Source organism: Centropristis striata, chromosome 6 (genome assembly GCF_030273125.1).
Source record: "Centropristis striata isolate RG_2023a ecotype Rhode Island chromosome 6, C.striata_1.0, whole genome shotgun sequence".
NCBI classification, from domain to species: domain Eukaryota; kingdom Metazoa; phylum Chordata; class Actinopteri; order Perciformes; family Serranidae; genus Centropristis; species Centropristis striata.
This window is the reverse complement of record NC_081522.1, coordinates 14,240,227-14,265,859: the sequence shown is the minus strand read 5'-3', so window position 1 is coordinate 14,265,859 and position 25,633 is coordinate 14,240,227. Positions and strand designations below refer to the sequence as shown.

Here is a 25,633-nt window from a genome sequence, read left to right as displayed (position 1 = left end):
GGCATCTTAAGTAACACACATTTCATTTGGTTTACATCATTCAGTTGGCAAATTAGGACATAACGTTTTTACCGTCTGTCTTATATACGGATACGGATACACTGTCTGTTCTGTGTGTGTGTGTGTGTGTGTGTGTGTGTGTGTGTATGAGTGTGTGTGAGAGAGAGGGCTATTAGCTTAGTTACCTTTTCTACTTTTAGCGTTCTGACAGTCCAGTCAGGGAAGACCTCCTCTGACACTTTTGAGATGAGAATGTCACTAAACACCGACATTGGCTTATTGTCCTCTGGCCAGTACTTGTGACACCGAATCTGAAATGTCACACATTCAAGCACGCAAACAAAAACACACAGACACACATCAGATTTTCGCAGCAGATATATCCCTCCTGGTGACAGTTAGAAATGTAAAGGATCCCAGCCTGTTCTTTGAATGCTATTTCATGACAGCAAATCTCTTATGACTCACTCTGCCTTTCTCGTAACACTGCGTGAGCATGGCGATGGTGTGAGTCCCTGTTTCCCAAATCATCCTCCAAAAGTCAGCCACCGTGCCAGGCAGAGGACCCTGGGTGGCTATGAACTCATTGGGACAAAGGTAGCCCTGGCAAACAGAAAAAGAGAGACAGGGGTTTATAGTTGCAGGCTCAAAAATCACTCATACAACTACTGAACTTATGAATCAACATTATTCACTCACTAGCAAGTAAATAGGCTTGAAGAGGTTATTAAGGCTATCTATCTGGCAGAATCAGCAAGAAACAGGGAAATATTTAGAACAAATGCTTCTAATTGCAAAGTGCCTGCATAACTACTTTCATAACCTGATTATGACTCAAGTGGATGCGACCCTCTGGGTTAACCACTGGCCTTTTAGGAGCTGTAAGCTGGTACTCACCGACACAAAGCTGGCGTTGATGTAGTCAGAGCCCGCAGTGCCGGGTTCTGACAGCAGTTGCACTCGGTTGTTATTGTCTAGATACGGTGTAGTGAGAAGAAAATGGGAAATGAAGCTGTGCAAGCATTGGTGAAATCCATATGCAGTTAATGTTCGAGTAAGCACACGTCATTTTGGTACACTGTAGGTATCATGAGTGTAGGAGCAACTTACAAGGCTTGATATTGGGGAAGCGGTTTTTTGACTTGTTCCAGGGCAGGTCAGCGTCTGTGGTGGCCAGGTCCTGCAGCAGTTTTGGAAGCTCCTGGGAAGATATAAGATATTAGTATTAACACATACCATACATGGGGTGAAAGGTCAGGGCCCTTATCTGTGAAACAGCTTTCAGTTGTGGGGGAAACCTCCATGTCTGAAAAGTGAAGCAAAAGTGCCATAAATCTGCATTCTTTTCACTTGCTAGCAAGGGAGACTCCACTCATTGAAAAAAGAAGTCAGGCTGCATAGAAGTATATGAGAAATTGAATAGAGGTCTAGCATATTTTTTATGCACTTTTTTTGTTTAAAACCTATTTTACACTTGCTAAAATTAGAGTGTTAGCTTTTAACCTGGTGTCTTCCTCCCTAGCTCCGCATTCCAGACAAAATATGGTCACTTTTGGTTACACAAAACCAAGATACCAATGGCCATAAGCCAAACTCAAGGCTTCAAAACAGTAGTCCACCAACCAATCTGTGATGTCACTGTGGCTACATCCACTTCTTTTCTACACTCTATAAAGAAAATTTTGAATTCAAGTGGAAGATAAAAGTACAATTTCTCTTTTACACCTTCTTCAAAGTGAATTATTACATGTATTGTGATTTTAAAAATGCTGTTAAATTTAAGAGATCTCTAAATTGATTACAAATAAGTCGTTGACTTAGATGGCTGCAGTACAGTACAGTGCATGTGAATATATATTATTGTATAACAATGTAATTGTTTTATTATAATAATAGGCAATAGTTTGCAGCCTTTGTGAGATTTTATCTCTAAATGGTTATTTGATAGGATGTTATATTTCTTTTTTTGGCATTTGTGAAAGGTACAAAAACACGAGGAAAAAGCTGCCATTGATTTTGTTTGCAATCATGTTCCATCGATCTCCATCCGTCTGCTATGAATTCCTGTTATTATCTGTTTTCTGTGATTTACTTTTTCTTCAGCAAACTTTCCTTCCTTCCTGATATGTTTTGGTCCAATCCGGGTCATATTCTATAACTTCATCCCAACTCATACAATATATTTCTACTTTCTTCGAAGTGTGATAAAAACAGGTCCAGGTTTTTGGCAAACACTTACAGAAAACTCCTCTTGGAACTTGGCATTGTCATTGGCACACAGATCCTCTACGTGCTGCAGAAAAGACTTCTTGTTGACAGGTCTGACAGAGAGGTAAGGAGAGAAATACAGTGAATGTGAAGAACTGAAAAGTTTATTCTAGGATAAAACATACTTATACCTAATACTAAGCCATACAGAACACACTGATCTATGCTGAAATGTGCTGTCTATGGTGTGTGTGTTTATTTATTTATGCAGCATGACTTACTTGAGTGATTTCCTGTAGCTGAGCAGCCTGGACAAAAATAGACAACAAACATCAACCAAAATAACCCAATTAACTAAATAATCACAACCCACACTGTATTATTTCTGTCCGTGACAGCTGAACTGATTCTCACTGCAGAGAGTACATGGCATTGTATGTTCAAACAAAGGAGGTTTAACCATTTCTAATCAAATCCACTTATATTAAACACTTGAAACAGACTTTGATGTTTCATTTTTAAAGAAATATGTGAACACTTGAATGAAGCATGTGGTTATTCCCCTGTGGCTGATGTTTCTTTGCATTACTGAAGACTTCATGTAAGCACAGAGATCCTTAGCTCTTGATAAAGCTCACCACTTGTGCCCTCTAAGGCTGCTAAGCCTTCCAAGCAATTTTGAGAAAGTGAGTGGGTAAACAAATTAAAATGGTCTTAAGCAGAAGAGTGTCTGCACAGTTCTGCAACCTCCGCCAGTGATGGAGGGAAGGGAGAAGGCTGAAACATTGCTGTTACACTTCACTCTGGGGCTGCACAATTTGGAAAAAAATTAAGAGACCTAACTGCGATATTTTTGACTGGTATTGCAATTGCGATATGATCTACAATATTGCAGGGAATAATCCCTTTTCATAATTTTTTTGCAGGGATTTGTACCGAACATATCTCTTTAAGTACAATTTGTAGGCTTGTAGGCCGGAAAATCTTGCATCACTTAATTTAGAATAGTATTTTTTTTAACCTTACAGCCGTTGCTAGATATTGCCTTTTGCCCATATTGGACATACGATGACATTTTTGATTAATTCTGCAGCTTTTATTAACCCAACTGTCAACCTCCACCAAAGGTCTAAAAAGCAACAAAGGTGGATGATTTTAACCATAATGGTGAACTTGGCAACGACACACACATGGGTATATAAAGGGTGGAGTACAACATGCAAACAAAGCATACACACCAACAGGTGGCACACACAGGTCACAAGCCCAACTTACTGGATCACATAAATCTCTTTCCGCCTAAAGAAGAAGGAAGAGTACCTGGTGAGAAAAAAGTGCTCTGTGAGAGAAAAACAAAGCCAAGGCGAGTCAATGCAAGTGTCATGTGCATGCAAGAAAGTTATTAGTGCCATTTGTGTGACAAGTAACAGGAAAAAGTGTGTTATTTTTAACATTAACAAAAGGCAGTCGTTGCAGCTTAGCCGTGAACCCAACATGTGACCTATAATCTTGCTTTTTGCACATCTAAAATGTGTAGACAGCAGAGTATCCTCAAGAACTGCCTCTTTCAGGACTGCAACAAGTCACTGCATATGAAACTAATGTCATATTGGATGTTTAATAAGGCAGGCACGTATATTGCTTTTACACACAAGAGATAAGGAACAGTTATCTACCAAGTGAGGGCACTTTTATTTATCTATCTTCACTCATTTGGGTTTTATGTTTTTAATGTTCTTGTTTATTCAATTCCTTTTTTGAAAACAAGCCACATTTTACACCTACATGAACCTTCTATATTTGGCTGCATTTTCTATTCTGTCATTATGCTGATGTTGGGGAAGGAATGTGTTCAGAAATGTTATGCTTATTTAGTGCTGATGTATACCTATATTGGCATATAAAAATATATAAACTATTTTTTTTATACTCATGTTAAAAGCTTTTCTATCCTGTAGTTTCTCGCCTCATCATAGCATCATTGACCTTGCTACATTACAACTAACGCTGAATTTGACTTTGCTTCTCACCAGCTTGCTGCACTTATTGTCTGTGCATTTATTTGTGCCAAAGAAGAAAAACAGAGGGCTCGATGCTGAATTTGTACGTGAGGATGGTTGGAGCGATGCAGACGGGATTACTTGTCTTTTCTGCAGAGAACTGAAGGTAAACTATAAAGCCACAATGATGCTGTGGCTGCTGCTTCTATTTTCTGCACAAACTCTACAACACTAGAAGATTTTGTGCTGACAGGAGTGCATATCAAGTTGGCTGCAGCAAAGAGATTTTTGTCTTGTTGACTTAGATTTAAAATCTTGTCTGGAGCAGCTAAATCAAGCCTGCACTCATGTATCTCTGCAGCCTGTTTCAGCTGACAAAAATATGTGTGTTATATTTTGCAAAATGATGCTTTAAGATTAAAACTAAACACTCAGACTAACCGGTTGAGTTTTTCTTGTTTCAACTCCAGATCTGCCACAGCAATCAGCTGATCCAATTTACACTTGGTCTCTATGATCTCTGCCTCTCTGGGTGAATAAGTCCCGCCCTCCTTCTTGCGCTGATGGACCCTGACATATCAGTCAAACACAGTGGTTAATAACAAGGTATATACAAAATTAAAATAAATGAAAGAAAACTGATTAGCTGCGAATGATGCAATGCCAAATTACCCATATTTATACAGTTATATGCACATGGTATTTTTTGTTTATTAATTCTAAATTGCAATCCATGCAGCATACTCGTAAATGTAGGAATGTTGGCGAATAATTGAATGGCTGTTGCCATCTTACTTGACTAAAGCACAGATGATGAGCAGCATCGCCAAGAAGAAGGACAGCAGAACTCCCAGAATGATCTGAACTTCTCTGGTTAGCAGACCATCCACTACAGAGAGAGGGAGAGGGGACAAAGCTGCCAAAGTTAGATATACTGTTACAATCTATACTGGCTGGCAAAAATCTGTATGAGCAGCATTGCAACAGCTAAAATCAATGGACTAAAGATCATCTTAGAATCTAGTTTTAAAGGGATGTGAGTCACCACAACTTAAAAGACAGTCTAGACTGCTGAGATGGGCGGTTTGACTCAGACTTCAAACCAGCAAGGATTTTTCAGAAGGTTTAAGAATTGGCATCACTTATTTCTGTCCAATTTCATCAAAGGGAGAACTGGAAAACTTTCAGAAAATCTTGGATATATATGGTTTAGAAAATTCTTTTTAGGTATGTACAAACCAGAGACTATTTTTTTTTAGATAAAACTTATGAAGAAATGTCATCTCAACTTAATCAACATATTACTTGTCATGTATAAAAATAAGGATGACAGAAAACTTGTATTCAACATCATACTTATGTATTCAATCCACTGGTAAACATTCAACAAATAAGATTAAATAAAAATGAGACAGAATCTGAATTCGTCATTTTTGAGGAAGAATGGTTGAATATGTGAACTGTACAGACTACCTCCACCAATTCTTGTCTTTGGAGAGAAAAATGTTGGCATCATTTTATTTCATATTTTATAACCCCAAAGTTAAAAGGTTTGCAGACAGGTGAGATGAGAATGAGTCTGTGTTGGAGCTGCTCAGCTATTCAGTTCTCCTGGCCGGAGGTAACATGGGCAAAACAGAACATTTCTGCCACCCTTTTTGGTGAAGGGATTGATTGTTCTTTGTGGGCAATATTGCAGCTCATTGATGCAAGACAAATATCTTGTAAAGATATTACTCACAGCCAGCAAGAAATCTGTAACATGAAAATGGTGACAGCTGAACGTACTCTATAACAAAGAGTGACTGGAGGGATATTGTGACTAATGTTCAAAGTATGCAGAAAATGATTTTTTCGCTAAATCTATGAGTTGATAAATGATTGCAATACTGGGAATAATGGATTGTGTTTGTGACCTTTTGAGATGATAACTGATCCATCACTTTACGAGCCGGTATAATTTTTGAACGTATGAACGCATAGGTGACCAACACGAAAGCATATAAAACACGGGGCTATACAGGTTTTATGAGAAATACAGAGATGAATATAAATACCTGCAGTTTTGACATGCTCCGAGAAATCAGAGTCTGTGTATTGGCCATTGACGTTCGTGGCTCTGAACTTAAACCTGCCACATATGGAACAACAATCCAGTTTCAGCATTATATTATTATGAAACATACATACAACAATTTTTAAGTTGTTGTTGTGTGTGTGTGGTGCACTTACACATAGACCGTGTGTGGCTTCAGAGGTCCATTACAGAGTTGATCAGTGCGGTTTTCCTTTGTACAGTCATCGTCCCCTCCAATCACGTAAGTTCCTGGCAAAGTGTGATTGGTCCTCACCAGCGGCCGACCACCTCCAGACACACTGCGTCTACTTATGATGTGTGTGTCACTGAGCAACACCCCGTCTCCCGAAAAACATGGCGGGTTGGGGAACCCCTTGTCAGTCAGATATGGTGCAGGATGAAAAAATGCATTTTTCCAGTTGGTCAGGTTCTGGATGTCTTTCACTGTGACAGGATGAGTAAGACATTTAGAGAGGAAACGAATCACAGGGGGACTGAGTCAAATTTCTGCTGACGTTAAGCCCTTTGGCTTTTGCATACATTTTGTCTTTTGTAAGCTTAGGACAGAGTGACGTACTGTAAAACAAGATTCTACTTGAGGCTTAAAGCCCAAACTAGACTGATACCCAAGTGTGTTCAAGTAAAAGTGACGTCTTTCAATGATTTTGAAGAGTCATACCCCCTGACTCGGCCACGATGACCTGGATTTTTGTGATTGGTCCGTTGTCGTCACTATAGAAACAGGCAGGGATGTGGATGGTGATACTCCTGTGGGTCACCATGGCAACCCCTCCATGGCCCATCACTGCCTGGGGTCTTTGGGTAGGCTTGGCTGGGGCTGGAACGCACGCACGTGTGAACACAGAGGAACAGATACACACAAGGATAGACAAGGACACACACACACACACACACACACACACACACACACACACACACACACACACACACACACACACAGAGGTATTATATATTATACAGTGTGTGTGTGTGTGTGTGTGTGTGTGTGTGTGTGAAGATTTAGTCCCTTGCATTTATTTATAAATCATGACAAACAGCCCACTGCTCAGTCCTCCACGTCCTCAACCCACACCTGACAGTATTGCTGAGTAACTTTTGCTGTGTCAGTGCATGCATGATTCTGTGCTGTGGCAATTCTCTGTCTCACATCTGCACTGCTGCAACAAGCAAAAGAGAAACACTGTAGAGAGCTGCAGAACACACACGAAAAAGAGAGACTGATACCTGTGATCCCTGTAGTTATCTGGACATGTGGGCTGGGTGGGCTTCTACCAGCCCCGTTCTTTGCTGAAATCTGCAAACATACAAAAAGAATAAAGTAGAGAAGACAGCAGGAGGAGGACCAAGCACAGAAATAAGTTAAATAAAAAGAAAATTTAATAAGGTTAAAGGCCTGTAAAAAGTGGGATTTCCCCAACTTTTTTTTATAAAGCTGGTCTAGGTGCTATATAAATACTGTGAAAGTATCAAAACACTGAATCTGGATGCACACAGCCTGTATTGAGGCACTACAACCGATTATGACAGTATGAGAAAAATAATTTTACGTTTTGTAAACATTAAACATGCAAACATTTTCAAGTAGATACCCCAAAATACAAGTATTAGTGTATAAGTGTGTGTTCTTCACCTGTATGCTGTAGCTGTGTCCACCCTTTAGACCCTCTATGACAGCAGTCAGCTGGTTTTGGTCTCTTTGGATGATATTAAGGCTGATGTTCTTGACCAGCTGGTCCTTTTCATAGACGTACACAAAGTAGTCAGTTATGTTTCCGTTAGGCTCCTCTGGAGGGGTGAAAGTCACCTTCACACGGTTCACTGCCTCAGGGATAACTGATACTGTCACATTCTTGGGAGGGTCTTTTGGTTCTGGAGGCAGAGTAGAAATGATACAAGAAAATAAATAATAATAGATATTTAGTAGTGTTTACAGATGGGCAGTGGCTAGGTGCTCCCAAGATGCACAGTTCCACATACCTTCCTCCAGTGTTTGAAATTCAATAGGCCCGATGGATTTCCCATCACTGGCAGCATGCTCCAATGGACCAGTGAAGGCAGTGATGGTCACAAAGTAACGAGTGAAAGCAGTCAAGTTAGTCACAACAACAGTCTTCCACTCATCTGGAGCTCGGACTGTTGAGATGTTCAAACCAGGACCATCCACCTGGTATAACAGGAAAGTTCATGGAAATATTCAACACTTGTATGTGGATAAGCAGAGATGGAGTAATTTCATATTATCCGCATTTTACCACGCCATTATGACCAAAATTTGTTTTAAAACCCTATAAATGATTATTTTTTATTATTTGCGATACGTCAACAAGCAAACATGTTCCAGGAGAAAATAGGTTTCCAACAAAACAGAACTGGCAATGCAGTTTGGATGTATGTTTATGGGAGGTTTCTAGGAGACCAAGCCGAAAAAGAAATGTTTTATGATATTTGTGTGTGTGTGTGTGTGTGTGTGTGTTTATCTGTAAAACAAAACTAAATTTGCTGACCTGCACAAGATACGAAGTTGGTCCAGAGAGAACAGCTGGAGCAACCCATTCAATGCGAAGGCCGTTGGAGGTGGGTGTCACTTTCAGGTCACGTGGAGGGTCATCAGGGTCTGAAGGAGGGCGTAAGACAAACACAGGATGCTTATGATGTGTTAAAAAACACATCTCTGTGATAAATGTGTCAATGCTATTAGCTGGAACCACTTTGAAAGTGAGTCTGGTTTTCACTTTACATGTGGTCATGATGCCTCTAAAATGGCTTTTGCAACTGTTCATATTTCAGTCTAGATTTAATACATTAATTAGTTGGGGAACATTGTTGTGGACATGGATGACAAACCTTCAGCCTGCTTCATTTTAATAAATTCACAACATTATATTACCATTTTTAAAAAAAGAAATGGATACTACTACTTTTATTAATAAGAATAATAACAGATTAGCGACACACCACTATGAGAATGAGAAATCATAATGTCTGTGCAACCCAAAATGCTGCTGTTTTTTTTTACACATTTATTATAACAATGATTTAAATTAAATCAATACTTGAAGACATTTTCCATTATAACAAGATACAATTTAAGTTTGTTTAGTTCTTGTGAAGGAGATGCCAGAGGCCCAAGTTGCTAATGAAACATCAGACATCAATCGAGACAGAAAAATGAAAATGACTCAATCTCAATATAATCAGTTCTTACTTCCAGTCAGAGTACGTGTGTAAATCCAGTGTGTATATTCTCCAACTCCAGCGTTGGTCACAGCAGCCACTTTGAAGCGGTAGTATCTGTACTTAGCCAGGGACTGGAGTGTGACGCTGTGGTTCTCTTCGATGCTGTCCGAAGCATTCACTGACACTGTGACATTAGAGTCCACACAGTCTGATGTCAGTTCGTCCTCTGGGGCTGGCTGTGCAGTAGTTAGCGTGTTTGGTTCACAAACAGTTGAAAGCAGCTGTGCAATGACATGGTACTCTTTCAGAAGGCCTGGAATAGAAAGTGGTGGAGCCCACTGAAGTGTCACATTGTTCGGTGTAACCTCAGAGATGGTGAGCAAGCCAGGGGCTGCTGGGGCTGTTAACAGACACAAAGAAGATTAAATAGTATGAATTCTGTATTTCTATGTATTGGCAATTAGATACAAAAATGTAACAATACAGGTGCATCTCAATAAATTAGAATATCATCAAAAGTGAATTTATGTCAGTAATTAAATCCTAATAATTCAATTCTAATTATTTACATTTACATTTAGTCATTTAGCAGGCGCTTTTATCCAAAGCGACTTACAGGAAGAATAAAAGCAGACAATGAAGATATAGTGCAAAAAGAGCTATTAGTGCATCAATAAGTGCTAGTGACAATTCTTTAAGAAGTAGAATTATCGTGTGGTGCTAGGAAAGAAGATGCTCTCTGAAGAGCTGGGTCTTCAGGAGTTTTTTAAAGGTAGAGAGGGACGCCCCTGCCATATAATGATTATGGCTTACATTTAATGAAGACCTAACATTCAGTGTCTCAAAAAAAAATTAATATTACAAAAGATCAATTTAAAAAAGTATGTTTAATATGGAAATGTTAGCCTCTGAAAAGTATGTCCATCTATATGACTCAATACTTGGTTGGGGCTATTTTACTTGAACTACTGGAAATGTACTTTTCCATGATATTCTAATTCATTGAGATGCACCTGTATGCAATAAGATTAACTACCTGATTCAGAAAGAGTGGAAGCAGTGCAATTTAGTCTGTCTCCGGGTCCCGCAGAGTTGACTGCAGCCACAGTGACTGAGTACTCCTGGTCTGGAGACAGTCCAGTCACTGTGTAATCTGGTGTGTGAGCCTCGTGTGTAAAGGACTGTGAGTCTACCTCCACTACAATCTCGTAAAAAATGATCTGCCCATTAGGGTTGGCCGGAAGTTCCCAAAACAGCTGAATTGAATCCCAGCTCACTCCGGAGCAAGACAGGTTCCCCACAGCATCAGCCACTGCAGACAGAGAGGTGAGACAGTGATGTTGTTATACAGACATTAGCTTTAGTTAGCATTCTTCACTGCCCACTACAAGAGGAAATTCAATTTCAGTATTGACCTTGACCTGTTTTTCAGTGCACATGCCAAAGAAGCCTGATCCACACATAGTCTTTGCACAGGACTTTAAATCACTGGAGACTACAAATGTGCAAATGTGCAGTCTGCAAACTAATTTGCAATTAGAAATCCAGATACATAATTAATATGGAACCAAAAAACAGCTTTATCTTAAATACATTTTAATTTTTACAGTGCCACCTTTATTTATCTAGTTATTTTTGGTTGCATAGTCAGCAAGTCTGCAGTAATGACCCGCTGTTTTTGAGGGGAGCCACATTCGGCTTATCTCTTGCTGAACCTTTTCACAGTGACATGCTTGTGAAATATTGACAATGTTTTATCACTCCATGCATTTGAAATGTTTCCTTTATTTGTTGGTTTACATGCATTTGTCGAAAGGAAAATAACTCGTCATCAACCTGAGAAATTACTGACATAACACACAGAGTTCCCTTGCACAAACTCGGGGCAATCTGTATTATTATTAGTAACAACACACACGTTGTCCATGACGACCATTTAATACAGGACTCAGCTATTGTGCCCCCTGTCTTCTTTGCTTTTATGGCCCCTTAAGGAACAAATAAGATATTTTTACTTGAATTGAATACACTGTTAAATCAACTTTTAACTACAAACTGTGAGCGGTGACCTAATTCAGCGTTACATCCCTTGTGTGTAGACAGTGTGTATTTTACCTGACTCATTAGTTGTGAAGGTCACAGGGCTGCTGAACTGATTTCCATGGCCCACTCTAGTGAAACTGTAAACACTGATCTCGTAGGAGCTATGAGGCCTGAAGCCCGATAGATACTCAGTGGTCGACGGACCAGAGGAATTCTACACACACACACACAAACACACACAGAACAAAATGACACATAGGACATTAAATCATCCAATCCTGATTACTGGGGTGGATAGTATCTTATTGTATCAGCACGCATAAGTGCACATGTGCATATAAGGTTTCTGCTGAGTGGTATCTGGAGTGTGACATTAGAGTTACCGTAAGTGTGACAGTGTGTGCTCTCACTGAGTGGGTCTCAGGAGAGTGTGAGTGTGTGTTGTTGTTATTATGGAGTAGCTTTCGGTGTGTGAAATTGAACGATACCCTGTGCGTGGCGGTGTGTGTGATGAGGTCCCGAATCCTAAAGCCGTACTGTATCACCACTCCATTGGGCTCCAGAGGAGGCTCCCAGCTCAGCCACACAGAGACTGCAGTGTGGTTATATATAGTCAGGTTACGGGGCGGGGACATGGGGCCTGAAACACAAAGTCAAAGTTGCATGTGCACGCATAGTTTCATAAATAAATGCCTTCTAATTGGAATTCTTGATTAATTTTAAACCTGCTTTATAACTAACCTCCTTCATCAGTGTGCAGTTGCAGCTGCAGATAAGGCCCTGAGCCTTTACGCGTTGCAGCTGTAATAGTGAGGTTGTAAGCTGTGTATGGGAGTAGGTTGTTGAGGATGAATGAGGTGTTGGGGGTTTGAATTATGTCGTTGCCCCCTGGGCCAAATAGATTGAGGCTATACTCTGTTATCTCCCCGTTGGCCTCCAGAGGGCGTTGCCAGACCACTTCGATAGAGGACGATGACACATTCTTGGTGGACACCAGCAATGGAGTAGAACTAGGAACTGATGTGAAGCAGTTTAACAATAAATATATGAGCCATTACTCCAGAGAACTTGTGTAGATAAACATTGTTTGTGTAGATAAACTCACCGTCATCAGCCGTTCTTATATAAATCGTGCTGGTATGGTTGTAGGCAATGCCGGCACTAGTTGACGGGGTAACGGTCACCACATAAGGGTAATACTTCTTGAGTCTGGTGAATAGGAAGATATTTTCAGATGTGTTGTGCTTGGAGGTCTTGTTGACAGCTGGAGCCCCTTGGTTGGATAGGTCTGGGGGGCCGGCCTCCTGTAAGGTGAGCAGGTAGATGGGACTGCCATTCGGCTCCCGCGGAGGTTCCCAGGTGATGACGGTGGATGTGGAGCCGAAGCTCTGAGCAGACAGGTTTATGACCGGGTCACCTGGCACTGAAGAAGGAAACAAGAAGAATAGTGTTACCATTATTTACAACACTGGTTGAAAACTGTGAGTCTTTTGATGTGAGTTTACTGTACTACGAGGCAGTAAATAAAGACATCAATCAACCATACACACTCTGACACTTGAGGGAAAATGAACAGCACACCAGTTATCATCATCATCACCATCATCATTATTATCATCATCTGTCACAAGCGCCGTCATAATCACTGGCAGCATTGTTGAAATGAACAACATCAACAATAGCGTATCACATTGAACAATACAGCATGACATTTTTTAGACAACACAGAAACACAGCAAAGTAAAACAGTAATGAGACACAGAAACAATGGGCTACAAAATAAAAGCCCATTCTGAGACTTACAGAGGCATTTGTGGGGAAATTAGCACACCAAAAAACCTTTGGAAAGAAAGCTGTTGAAGAGGAAATACTCATCCTGCTCATCGTGTCAGCCCCTCCGGAAATATTGTACTTTACACAGATGAGGGAAAAAAAGGGGGAGATGAAGAGAAAAAAGGGAGATAAAACTCGAGAGATCCATTAGATGAATGAGTGGATGTGAGGGGCCAGGTGTGTGTGGGGGTCTGAGCCCAGCAGGGGGCTTGGCTGTGCGGAAGAGACAAGGCGCCCAGGAGATCCGGTGCTTGGCTGAGAGTGGTGCAGCTAGAGCACAGGCAGAGATACAGAGTCAATATGAGCATGTTATCATTGAAAGACAGAGAATACTGTGTTAACAAGAAAAAAATAAATCACAATTACAAATATGAACGGTGTGTGACAACGTCTGTGGCGGCTGTCTGCACCATTTTTCCCAAAATAACATAAAAACAAAGCCTTGTGTACACTTTTTACACTGAGGATATAAATAAAACTAGGTACAACTCAATATTAATCCAAATTTTGGTTTCTTCTGCAACAATACAATTGCAACAGGAGCACAGCATGAACTCTCTCAAAGCACATCAGGCTTTGTTTCTTTCTCTGTCTTAGTATGGTTCGATGTTCTTTTTCTCTCTTTTTCTCTGCTTTTTTTTTAATCCCTCACAACTTTCGTCGTGCTTAGCAAAAGGAAACACAAACTGGCTGCCATCAAGGCACAGTGTCACAGGCGGACAAAAATAGAGCCAGTTTGCCAGACTGACTGTTATCCCCTTTTACTAACAGGCTGAAAGTCGCAACTTCAATTGCAATGTTTTTATGTAATTTTTTCTTGGAAGTTGAACAGTTTTGGAAAAAGTTTGCAGACTCGCCCTCCAGTGAGACTTTGATGCAACTGTATGCAATGATTATCTGGCGGTATGTGTGGTATTTTAAGACTATTCTTTTTAGCTTATTTATATTGGTGTGCAGTATGTAGGACTGTATTATTGTGTGTATCTGACTGACCGTCTTCCGGTAAGAACACGGTTAGTGGCTCGCTCTGGACCCCTCCGTCCCCGTGCACGGTGCTGGAGGTCATCCACAGGGTATAGTTGGTGCCCCCAATCAGCCGAGTCAGAGTGTAGGACAAGGATGAATTAGGAGAGGCAGGTGCAGGTAAGTTTGAAATGGGAACCATCTGTGGACCAAAAAAAGAGCATGAGAGTTACTTTCCTACACTGTAACAGGCATTTAAACAAGAGCAAATGTGTGTGTGTGTGTGTGTGTGTGTGTGTGTGTGTGTGTGTGTGTGTGTGTTATTTTTACATATGCATTAGTCCACCACAAGCCAACAGGAAACATCCACATGTATTGTGTTTCTCCTTTTATTTTATTTTCATAAAGAAACTAGTGTGTTGTCTGTTTACTTCATCTTTGCTTGTGTTTTAATAACTCTCAAATGTACATCACTTTGAATAAAAACATCTGCTAAATGACATTGTAGAATTGTATTCAGATATTTTCTTGTGAGCAGAATTGTTTTTTTTGGCTACTTGGGAACAGCAGAACAAGCTGTAAATGTGACACTGATATATCCTTGAATTATAAGGGTGATATCATGCATGCCTTCACAAGACTTGTAAATGTTCCTCACCTGCTTAGCCACAGTGCTGTTTCTATATGAGTAGTAAATAGTGTAGTGCACAATGATTCCATTGGGTTCAGTAGGCGGGAGCCACAGTAAGGTGACGGAGGAGGCGTTCACATTTGCAAAAGTCACATTCTGAGGGGCGTCAAATGGTTCTGAAAGCAGGGAGCATTGACCAAAAAAGGACACAAAAACAAAAATTTAGGAAGAGGGAAAAACTTCATAAAAATGCATTGTCAAAGAAATATTTTTTTATGATAAAAGTGATCTGTAAAACAATCTTCCAGCACCTGCAGCAACTGTGGTAAAGCTGATGTAAATCAGTACTCCTCCATCTCCCAGTCTGGTCCAGCTGGAGACAGAGGCGTTGTAGCGACTCTCTGAGTCTACATTAATAACCACTGATGTCCCTGTCACATTCTGCCACAGCTCAGTCGTTTCATTCCTAACAAAGAGAGCCAGCAGTTGTGTTGAAATGTTTTCTGTTTTCAACAGAGAGTCAAACAGACAGAGAAGGAGACAAAGTAACTCACCAAACTCTGACCGTGTAGTAGAGTATGTCTGAATTGGCTTCAAGTGGTGGTTGCCATGATAATTCTACCTCATAATCTGACAATTTCCTGGCGTGGAGGGACTGAGGAGGTGTGTCTGGAGCTGAGATGTAGGAGAAAGACTTTCCAGTAACATAACAAAAACAAGAGTATCAGGCCTATCAATACAGAAGCTGATGAGTGATAAAAAATATATATTTGCACTCGGATGGCCCTTCAGGAACGTGCCAGAGAGAAACAGAATACGGCCCTGAAATTAAAAAAAACTGGTTAGCTTTAATCACTCTGTTGTTTGTGCTTCTCAGTCTTGATGGGAGTCACGAGTGTCACGTGGCACCAAATACCTGTGATGTAACATCATTAGCATGAGCTGAAACAGAGAGATGTAACTGAATAGGAAAAGACGAGAGGAAAGTCAGATTTAATCAGATGTCCTTTGAACTCTGTCATGATGTAATCATGCAGTGTCCTGGAACTGAAAACAAACACTCCCCTCTCCTCTCTCCCCCATCCGTCCTTCTCACCATCCTCCAGTGTGGTTATGTTGAGCGGCTCGCTGCTGTAGTTTCCGGGCCCGACTCGTGTGTTAGCCTGCACCATGACGCGGTACTTTGCATACTTCTTCAGATGCCTGATGTGGATGTAGTTGGTCGTGGAGTTTAGGTTCAGGTAGTGACTGGAATTCCACAGCTCCACGCTGTAGTGGGTAATAACCCCGTTAGGCAGCACAGGAGGCTGCCAGGTCACGTTCACCTCGCTGGGACTGACCGACTCGTACATAATGTCGTACGGAGGACTGCCTGGGACTGAAGAGAGATCACAAGAAGATGCACCTTTACTAAAATCTGACCAGTTTGTATTATTTCATGTGTGTATTTGCTTGAGTGCATCAGTCAACACACCATCCTCTCCGGACAGCAGGTATAAAATATCTGACGTTTGGTTGCCGTGGCCGTAACGCGTATACGCCCTCACAGACACATTGTAGTGGGAGAATGGCTTCAGGTTCATCAGAGTGACTGTGTCAGAGGACGTGTTCATCAATGCAGAGTAGGACTCGTTCTCATACAGGATCTCGTAATATTGAATCACCCCATTGGCTTGTTCTGGTTCAGACCAGCCTATTGTGGCGGTGGAGGGGCTGGTGTCAACCACAGTGAGGTTCACAGGGGGGGAGTCAGGCTCTGAGGAAAGGATGGACAAGAAAACCCGGAGTTATTCAATACTTATTAACTGAACATAATCACATATTCACTTTTGTACAGTTTGTGTTCAGCTCGTACCGTCCTCTGAGGTGAGAACAAAGATGTCATCTTCCTCAGACAGAGAGCTCTCTCCAACAGCTGTAGATGCAGCTACGCGTAGCTTATAACCAGTATACTTGTCCAGATCTATAAATTAGAACAGAGGTATTCAGAAAAACAAATGTATCACAATGATTGTAATGACAGCATATGACTGTGTAGAAAAGGTTCTCTACCTGTTATCAGAATGCTGGTAGTGTCAGTTTCCCACTTCAGAGCCTGATTATTGTGCAGTTTGAGGCCATAGACAGTGTAATGTGTGATCCGCCCATTGGGGTTGATTGGTGGGACCCAGTTCACTAGTATGGAGGTGGAGCTGATGTTTTGATAGGACACTTCAAGCACTGAGCTAGGGACTAAACAACACATACAGTAAAAGGACAAAGATTATTTTAGGTTTTGTAGGCCTCATCATGTGTTTTCATAGTTAATCATAAATAAATCTCTTTCTCTTTTTCCTATTGCCTTTAAATGTAGCATTTGAGGTAGATCATCATATTTAGTTTATCATCTCCCAAGATTCTTGTATTTTTTTTGGGTGGAATGCACAAAAAAAACCCATCAACTTAATAAATTTAAGTAACATGTGACCACGCACCCTGCTCCCTGGTCTTCTCAGTAATATCTCTTGCAGGACCCTCCCCCACTGTTGTAGAAGCAGTGACCCTGAACGTGTACTCGGTGAAGGGATTCAGATCTGACACCAGGTAAGACAAGTCCTCAGACAAAACATCCATCACCTCCTCTCTTACTGTTACACCTGCAGCATACATGTAGAAACAGATTGACTGATGGATTTATTAGCACTGGAACAGATAAAAATTCTTGTCTGAAAGGCTTCAGGAGGTGAAGTGAAGCAGCGTTAATGGTTAGTGCTTTCCTACCTGTCGTACCAGAAGCTGCCGCACTGCGTGTTGAAAAGTGTCCTGTAAATGCTGCATCATGTGTGGACAAGCGGAGCTGGCCTGGGGTTAGGGACAAGGTGGAGGAGTCTGAGGTCATATCCCCAGTATGTGATTGCTTTGTCAGCCAGGGTGGAAGTGTAGCAGGAGGCACAGAGGTAAGGGAAAATGCAGAGGTCCCAGAAACTGCAGAGTGAGAATACTGAATATCTGTGCTGTTAGTGTCTGAAGCAGAAACATAAGTGGTGCTGGGGTTTTCTGTGACCATGGAGTCAGTAGCTGGTTGAGCATTAGTGTTAGTGATTTGGTCAGCACCAGTTTCTCCAGAGTGTGTGGGGCTGGAAGCAGTTGCACCAGTGGTCTGTGTGCGATCGGAAATAGTGGCAGTGAACGACGGCGGTGATGTTATCAGCCTGAGCTCAGCAGTTCTCTTACGCCGCCCAGGGTTGTTCTGGACATCAGGGGCAAGTGTCTCATCTTCAGGCAAACCAGTTAAATTCTATAGGAAGAAAAACTGCATTTTAAGGTCTGACTGTAGTTTGTGATCCTAGTTGGGTACAGTGTCAAGTAGTGATTCTCAATCATTTTGGTTGATTTTGCAGGACATTACCAAAATTGTATAGATGAGAAAATATGCGTCTCAATCATCACTAAAAGTGTGTGGAGGTGTCTATATCGGCCTGTATTTTCTCTTATCTTTTTGTTTTGCCGTGTTCTGGACATTTATGAGTGTCAGTCAAGTGTTGAACAATATGTTAATTAATGAAGTTGTAGTAGTGTTTTTATTTTGAATGACCTCATGTCGAAAGGCATCCTTCAAATGTTAAAAGTGTTAAATGTAATGCAGCCTCATACAGGCTCGGGTTTCACACTGAATTTCAATTGTACTGAGCTGTGGTAGAATATATTTGTGGTGGCTATGAATAACCGTAACATCTGGCTTACCATTTCTGCAGTGAGGGTGATGTCCTGCAGCAGAATTTCAGCAACCAGAACTTGCAGTTTGTATTGGATGATCGGACCGTTGGGCTGGGCAGGGATTCTCCAACTAACACGGATTGAAACTGAATCCTCTGCTTCTGCCACCAAGTCCTGAACTGCACTGGGTGCTACTCACACAAACACACACATAACATACACACACATACATACATTAACATACATATCATCATCTAAATACAAAAATACCTTTGTTAATACATTTCTTGAGGAGTGGTCTCACCTTCGGGAGGTGTAATCACATCTTCCTGCGCTGCTGGACCCACTTCACCAGCAGCTTTGGCTCGCACGGCCAACGTATACCTGGTGTAGGGGGTCAAACCCATCAGGGTGAACCGCATTTCTAATGTGTTGTTCTCATACAAATATCCTGGGATGAGAAAGAAATAGACATTTTATGGATTTCTATCAGTTTAGAGTTTGAGTTTGAGCGTTACATGCATACAAGTGTGTTCAAGAGTTATTATGTAATAACCTGTAGGTCCATAAATGTAGACTACGTAAGCGAATCTTCCTGTGATGATGTTGGGAGAGCTCCAGGACACTGAAATTGATCTAGATGTCATATTCAATATAAAGAAGTTTTGTGGTGGGTCTTCCGGGACTGAAACACAAAAAACATAAAAAAAATAATTTTTATACATGCAGTTAATATTGTATATGGTCATAACGGATTAAATGACAGCTATAGTCTGGTTTGCTTCTTTTTTCCACACCTGATTCTGGCATGCGGACCATAGTGGAGGCTATCTGTCCCTCTCCATCAGAGGTGAAGGCAGACACTTCGAACAGATAGGCAGTGTAAGGTCGTAGCTGATCTACTCCTACTGATATGGGCACACTCCAGGAAGCTGCAGGGGGCACAGCGGAGAGGGTGATGGGTGAAGAAGATGCTGTTATCTCCAAGGGACTGATAGTCGCACGGGACAGGATATCAGCTGCATCCTATGCAACAAGATCACACAGGACAAACACAGAGGGAAAAGTATTTTTAAAAAATAAATAAATGTATAGTCTTATGTTGTACGAGTGGTCGGCCTTGTGCCTTGGTAGCATATATAATCCAGAAAAAAAGAGAGGACATTATATAATAACAGGTCAGTGAAAAGTCGAAAAGCCAGAGGGGTGACAGGATGATGCATTACATTGCAGTGAGGTAGTGCCACGGTCATGATGTCCTCTGCATTGACCTCCAGCGTGCGGACCGTCTGTCCAGTACGAGCGTGTTTAGCTTTGACTGCAAACTTTATGATGAGTCCGTTGATGCGGTGCGGCAGGAACCAGGTAACCATGACATTGGTGTGATTCTGAGCATACGCTGTTAAGTTGGTCACCAGGCCGGGGGCTGCAGGAAATAAGCACACAAATTAATTTACACACACAGACATAGAAAAATGTATATAAAAAATGTAGTCAAGACCAGCTTAACAAAGTCCAGGACCGGTCGTTTGAGTCATGACCAAGTCTAAAGGCAGTCAAAACCATGTCCAGAGCAATTCAAGTCCCGTTCAAGACCATAACAGTATCTTTATAATACTAATATAGTGATTAAGGTGTTAGAATAAACAGAAATGATCTTATACAAACAACTTTGATCTATCTTCTATAATCAAACTAATCTAAGGCATCATGTTGGTAGAATCAGGCAACATTCTGCACATCTGATCCAGAATCAGCCGAGTCGGAGACCAAAACAGCTCCAAGTCCAACAAAGTCCGAGACCAAGTGTAAGACTTAAAAAAAAAGATACCAAGACCAGATTAAAGTACTACAACCCTGCTGTTTAAGACTGAGATCAGTGTGTGTGTGTGTGTGTGTGTGTGTGTGTGCATTAACACCCACGGGACTCAGCGGTCTTTATGTATAAAGACTTGCTGAAGGTTCCTGTTCCAGCTGGAGTTATGGCTGCTACCTAAAGGGGCAGAAAGAGAGAGACAGAGTTAGTAGGTATTACTTAATGATTAATTAATGTCCGCGTCAAAAGGGCAGTCATCAGATCCCTATTAGGTGTTAATCTCAGGCACTGATCACAGCTGGAACAGCATTCTGTTAGAGATGATTCAGTGATCATAGCAACACATGAACAACAATGACACATTATGTATACACCAGGTATGTCAACAGTATGTAAACAGACGTCATCCTCTGAGTTGAACCGATCTTTCATTTTCTCAAAGATTAAAAGAGAATAAATCAAAACTAATGAAAAATAAAATAATAATGAGGTGAAAATTAAATGACAATTTAGGTCTAATTATCTTGCTAATGGGGAATTTGTGTAAATGGAAAATAATGAATGCCAGCACCAAAACATTATCTTGAAACATCCATCTTCAGCTCTCATTTACTATATTCATACTGGAGCGCTATGAAAAACAGTGCACATTTAACAAAAAATATTTGTATTAACTTGTAATACAAGTATTTCAAAAACATTTTGATTTAAAAATTAACCTACAGAGGAGCATGCATAGAGAGTGACACAACGCTTGCACAGTATAATCTAATATAAAATAACAGCATTAAAAAGGCAGTCTAAACTGTTACAGACACTTTTAGGCAGTGCATCGTTGCTATGAGATAAGTGGTGTAATGACACTAAGTTACCCTTTACTCAAGTACTCTACTTAAGTACAATTTTGAGGTACGTGACCTTTACTTGGGTATTTCCATTTTATGTAAATATATATTTCAATCCCACTACATTTTATAGTGGGAAATATTTTCCTTTTTACCCCACTACATTTAGCTGACAGCATTAGTTACGTTTCAGGTCGAGATTTAACATGAAAAACATGATCAATTCAAAATGATTACACATTATTATCAATGAAACCAGTATATTAAGTAGCGAATTTGGGCCCTATCTCTGCAAAATAAAAATTTATAAAATATTTGGAATTTATACAGCAATCTGAGTGTGGCCATTCTGCATAACAAGTACTTTTACTTTTGATACTTTAAGTACATTTTGATGTTGATACTTTTGTACTTTTTTACTTAAGTAAGTTTTGATTGCAAGACTTGTACTTGTAGTGGAGTAATTCTCCAGTGTGATGTTAGTACATTTACTTAAGTAAAGGATCTGAATACTCATTCTGACACTGAAAAAAATAGCAATTTGTTGTAGTTTACAATATCTAAGATATTTCCCACCCTGGTAATATAAACATGAATATAACTTCCATAGTCTGTCAGCTTAGCTTTGTGCAGGGTTGAGTGGGCCAGCACACTCACAGGTGACATGTAGTAATATGATACATGCACACACAAATACAGTGTGTGCAAGTATAATCACGATGTGTGTCAGTCTCTCTGAGTCCATTTGTATGAAGGTCATTGTGGGTTAATGAATTCCGAAAACTAATAAGCACGATCACATTCAAGCTCAGTGACAACAGACAGTGGAAAGAGCCATGGCTGATCCATAGATCTGTTTACCTGATTAATAATGCAATCAGGATCAATTACCAGCATTCAGCCAGATCAAGAGAATAGTCTGGTACTGTGGGATCTGTCCATGTGATCATACAGGAGGACAGTTTACAGGAATAGGTTTTATATGAAAAGTTTGTTGGTTTTTGGGTGTGTGTCTACTAAATGTTAATATTTAACCCTTTATCAGGCACTTATTGAAATCCTTGGAAATTCACAATTTCAACCCTAAAGTGTCATTGCAGGACACTACAAGACGTTTTTACTTTTGTGACATTTTTTAAAATATTACATTTTTATGTTGAAAATCAAGATCAATGAAGTGACCATATATGGTTCCTCGCCTGTCTAGGGTAAAACATTTTTAATAAGGTGTATGTATAAAAAAATATAGGAAAGACACATATAAACTTAAAGGAACATTGATTTTTATGTTGTTAAATATTTTTATGGAACATTTATAACACATGTATATATTTGTTATTTATGTAGATATATAACAATATAACGTATATAATATAATATAAAATGTCGTTCCGGGAGCAGGAGGTGTAAAAAAGCCGTACTTCGGGTGTCTGGTGAAAGAGGAAAATTAGAAAGGCTCATGGCCGCTGCTGATTGGTCCGATGGTGTGATGTCATTATCTGTCACATATTTGCTGATTGGCTAAGAGTAGTCACGTGGTTCTCTGACCTCACTGGGCTGCATAGCAACGCCATTTTGGATGTCCGCGGAAGTGACCATATATAGTTCCTTACCGGATAAATTGAATACCCCATATCCAACAGTAATATGCGTGGAATTGGGTTCCTTTGAAATACTGTGGGATCCTTTGGAATACTGTATTATGTATAAATACAGTTTAAATCTTGAGTTGTATATCCTACCTCAATGTGGTATGTAGAACCTGAGGTGAAGTCAGTGAGCAGGGTCTCTGGTACGTCCAGGTACGCGGTCACCTGTGTGAAGTTGGGATCGGGATAGGGACACACCTCCTTGTACCTACAAAGAGAAATCCATTCGCAAGATCATCATCTCCCTACTCAGATAATATAAACAGATTAGATCAGGTCTCTATGGAAACAGAGCAATAAAGTAGGGAGAACTCGAAAATGTCTGTTCAGTGTAAGATAGTTATAATGCTACAAAAAATAAAAGCGATAAAGAGTGATTATTACATTCTATTAGATATAAAATATCTATAGTTATTGTTACCATTGGGCTCCAAGTGTTAAAACATTGAATTATTTAGTTTACTTTAATGTTTTTTGCAGTATCTGGTAAGTGCAAATGCTTTATTTTTTTCCCAAATCTGAAATGAGAGATGGAGTATAAGGTGATTTTGATAAAATATCAATATCAATTGGTTATCTGTCCTGACTGAGGTGTTTGTCAAATGTTGAAATCCAACATTTTTTTTCTGTTTTCACAGTAAAACACTGTGTACTTTTAGAAGAAAACATTTCAACAAATTTCAATTGTATGCTACCTCTACTCTATTATATGTTATATATAGGAAAATAACTATAATATATAATATATAACTACTATTTACATATTTTGCAGATTATTTTATACACAAAACAAAGATTTTTTCCTTTAAACCTAATTCATTTTCCAGTGAGAGAAATACTATTCGTATCCAGCCATAACATTTTAGTTTAGTTTAGTCTTTAAAGGAATATTTTTTTAAATGAAAATTATATTTAAAAATCTGTTCTTGCTGTAAGAATATTTCAAAATTTCAAAAAGGTACGTACTTATATATTTGGTCATTATAATATTGATATACTTTGTATTTTCATGATCTCATGATGACTCAGCATACACAGACAACAAAGCTCTCCTGGATTGTGAATTTGACACTCACAACCTGTGTGGACTCACACCAATAGACCAAAATAAATGTTGGATCACATTTCTCCAAGAAGAAGCAAAGAATTACCTGATGATGTATGCGTCAATAGAGGCTTCAGTTGGCATGGACCAGGAGAGCAGAATACCATTAGAGCCCACAGCTTCTCCCACTAGGTCATAAGGAACTGGAACTGGAGGAGAAGAAATAAGTGTGTGAAAAAGACGTGTGTGAATAAATACAGCAAACAGCAAATGCAGACACTTTGATAAATAACAACTTCTGCATAACAGAACTCAACAGAAAACCGGAACAAGAGTATTTGTAAGAACAGTGTTGTTGTCTGTGAGTGTGTGTGTGCATGTGTGTGTGCGCGCGTGTGTGCATGTGCGTGTGTCTGTGTGTGTGAGCGTGTTTTAGGCCAAACTCTGATGAATAAGGCCTCACACAGCAGTGGCATTTCACTGACATTCATTGCAGACCCATTCATCCTGCGGTTCAAAAGCCCAGGCTTAAGTTACCTAAGAGGAATTAAACAGGGAAGGGAGTATACCCACACACACACACACACACACACACACACACATACACAAGCACATACACAAACACACACATACACACAAATACACACACACACACACACACACACACACAGTACTAATTATTTTCCCTCAGTGTGTATGTGCTATACAGGGATTGAGTTAAACAGCAGAGGGCAGATGAGAACCTGATGGCATTTCAACACCCAGAAACAAAACTCAAAAAACAACAACAAACAGGCTGTCTCACCAGCCTCAGTTGTATTGATCATGCGACTGACTCCAGGGCTGATGTTGGAGGAGGAGGCTGCTGTGACCGTTACACTGTATTGTGTCCCAGGACTGACATTCGCCACATCGGCCTGTGAAAACAGCAAAACACAGAACGAGTAATACACTTTAGATCAGTGATGTGCCTACAGCTGAAGAATTTGCTCATCAACAACACCCATCATGTTCCAAATGTGCTTTTCTTTAATGGATTTTAAGCCAGGTGTAGCCAGTTGTTACTAAGAATTAATTATAACGTTATAAAGTCCGTATTGCAGACTACCTATTCATAATCAGTGTTATAAGAACTACTCAGATCTTTTATTTAAGTAAAAGTAGTAATGCAACACTTATGGGATACGCTGTTACAAGTAAAAGTCCTGCACTGAAAATGTAACTTAAACTAGCACTGCAAGCAGTACTGAACGGGCCCTCGCAGTACACGCCTGTCGGGGCATGCTGCCGTTGGGGTGTGTGCGTTACAGGGGCCAGCCTATACCACCCCTATGAATTTCATTGCCTTAAGTGTTATAGTGTGGCTACGGTACCAAATATGAAATTAGACTGCCACCACAGTGCCACCTAGGGGCCGATCAATAAAACCTTAAAAGATTATCCTCAGGAGGGCATTGACAATAAGTATACCAAGTTTGGTGTTAATCCGACCAACCGATTTGGAGATAAAATACTTCAATTTAAAGAGCGCCACCTAGTGGTCATCAACCAAAATTTTGCAGAGAGCCTCAGGGGCTCATGGGGAAGTAGTAACCTGAGTTTCATGTCATTCAGACACACCAATGTGGA

The 25,633-nt window shown here is 40.2% G+C and overlaps 1 protein-coding gene across 1 annotated transcript in view; it reads right to left on the bottom strand.

Moving 5' to 3' along the window:
- The window catches only part of ptprq (protein tyrosine phosphatase receptor type Q), a 40,635-nt gene that overhangs the window by 3,677 nt on the left and 11,325 nt on the right, over positions 1-25,633 (bottom strand). The window contains exons 19-59 of the mRNA XM_059336023.1: positions 24,810-24,921; positions 24,111-24,213; positions 23,053-23,167; positions 20,573-20,642; positions 19,876-20,075; positions 19,447-19,675; positions 19,206-19,334; positions 18,954-19,100; positions 18,677-18,840; positions 17,714-18,230; positions 17,428-17,589; positions 17,006-17,185; positions 16,809-16,916; positions 16,428-16,709; positions 16,050-16,331; positions 15,508-15,628; positions 15,265-15,419; positions 14,981-15,129; positions 14,353-14,524; positions 12,632-12,949; positions 12,268-12,543; positions 12,015-12,166; positions 11,599-11,740; positions 10,520-10,795; positions 9,512-9,883; positions 8,811-8,920; positions 8,284-8,470; positions 7,937-8,175; positions 7,531-7,600; positions 6,965-7,123; positions 6,441-6,729; positions 6,266-6,339; positions 5,004-5,097; positions 4,650-4,778; positions 3,484-3,528; positions 2,490-2,516; positions 2,240-2,321; positions 1,111-1,201; positions 898-974; positions 469-603; positions 186-311 (exon numbers count right to left, since the gene is read on the bottom strand). Of these exons, the coding sequence (XP_059192006.1) occupies positions 186-311; positions 469-603; positions 898-974; positions 1,111-1,201; positions 2,240-2,321; positions 2,490-2,516; positions 3,484-3,528; positions 4,650-4,778; positions 5,004-5,097; positions 6,266-6,339; positions 6,441-6,729; positions 6,965-7,123; positions 7,531-7,600; positions 7,937-8,175; positions 8,284-8,470; positions 8,811-8,920; positions 9,512-9,883; positions 10,520-10,795; positions 11,599-11,740; positions 12,015-12,166; positions 12,268-12,543; positions 12,632-12,949; positions 14,353-14,524; positions 14,981-15,129; positions 15,265-15,419; positions 15,508-15,628; positions 16,050-16,331; positions 16,428-16,709; positions 16,809-16,916; positions 17,006-17,185; positions 17,428-17,589; positions 17,714-18,230; positions 18,677-18,840; positions 18,954-19,100; positions 19,206-19,334; positions 19,447-19,675; positions 19,876-20,075; positions 20,573-20,642; positions 23,053-23,167; positions 24,111-24,213; positions 24,810-24,921 (6,867 nt within the window). The remainder of the gene's footprint in view (positions 1-185; positions 312-468; positions 604-897; positions 975-1,110; positions 1,202-2,239; positions 2,322-2,489; positions 2,517-3,483; positions 3,529-4,649; positions 4,779-5,003; positions 5,098-6,265; positions 6,340-6,440; positions 6,730-6,964; positions 7,124-7,530; positions 7,601-7,936; positions 8,176-8,283; positions 8,471-8,810; positions 8,921-9,511; positions 9,884-10,519; positions 10,796-11,598; positions 11,741-12,014; positions 12,167-12,267; positions 12,544-12,631; positions 12,950-14,352; positions 14,525-14,980; positions 15,130-15,264; positions 15,420-15,507; positions 15,629-16,049; positions 16,332-16,427; positions 16,710-16,808; positions 16,917-17,005; positions 17,186-17,427; positions 17,590-17,713; positions 18,231-18,676; positions 18,841-18,953; positions 19,101-19,205; positions 19,335-19,446; positions 19,676-19,875; positions 20,076-20,572; positions 20,643-23,052; positions 23,168-24,110; positions 24,214-24,809; positions 24,922-25,633) is intronic.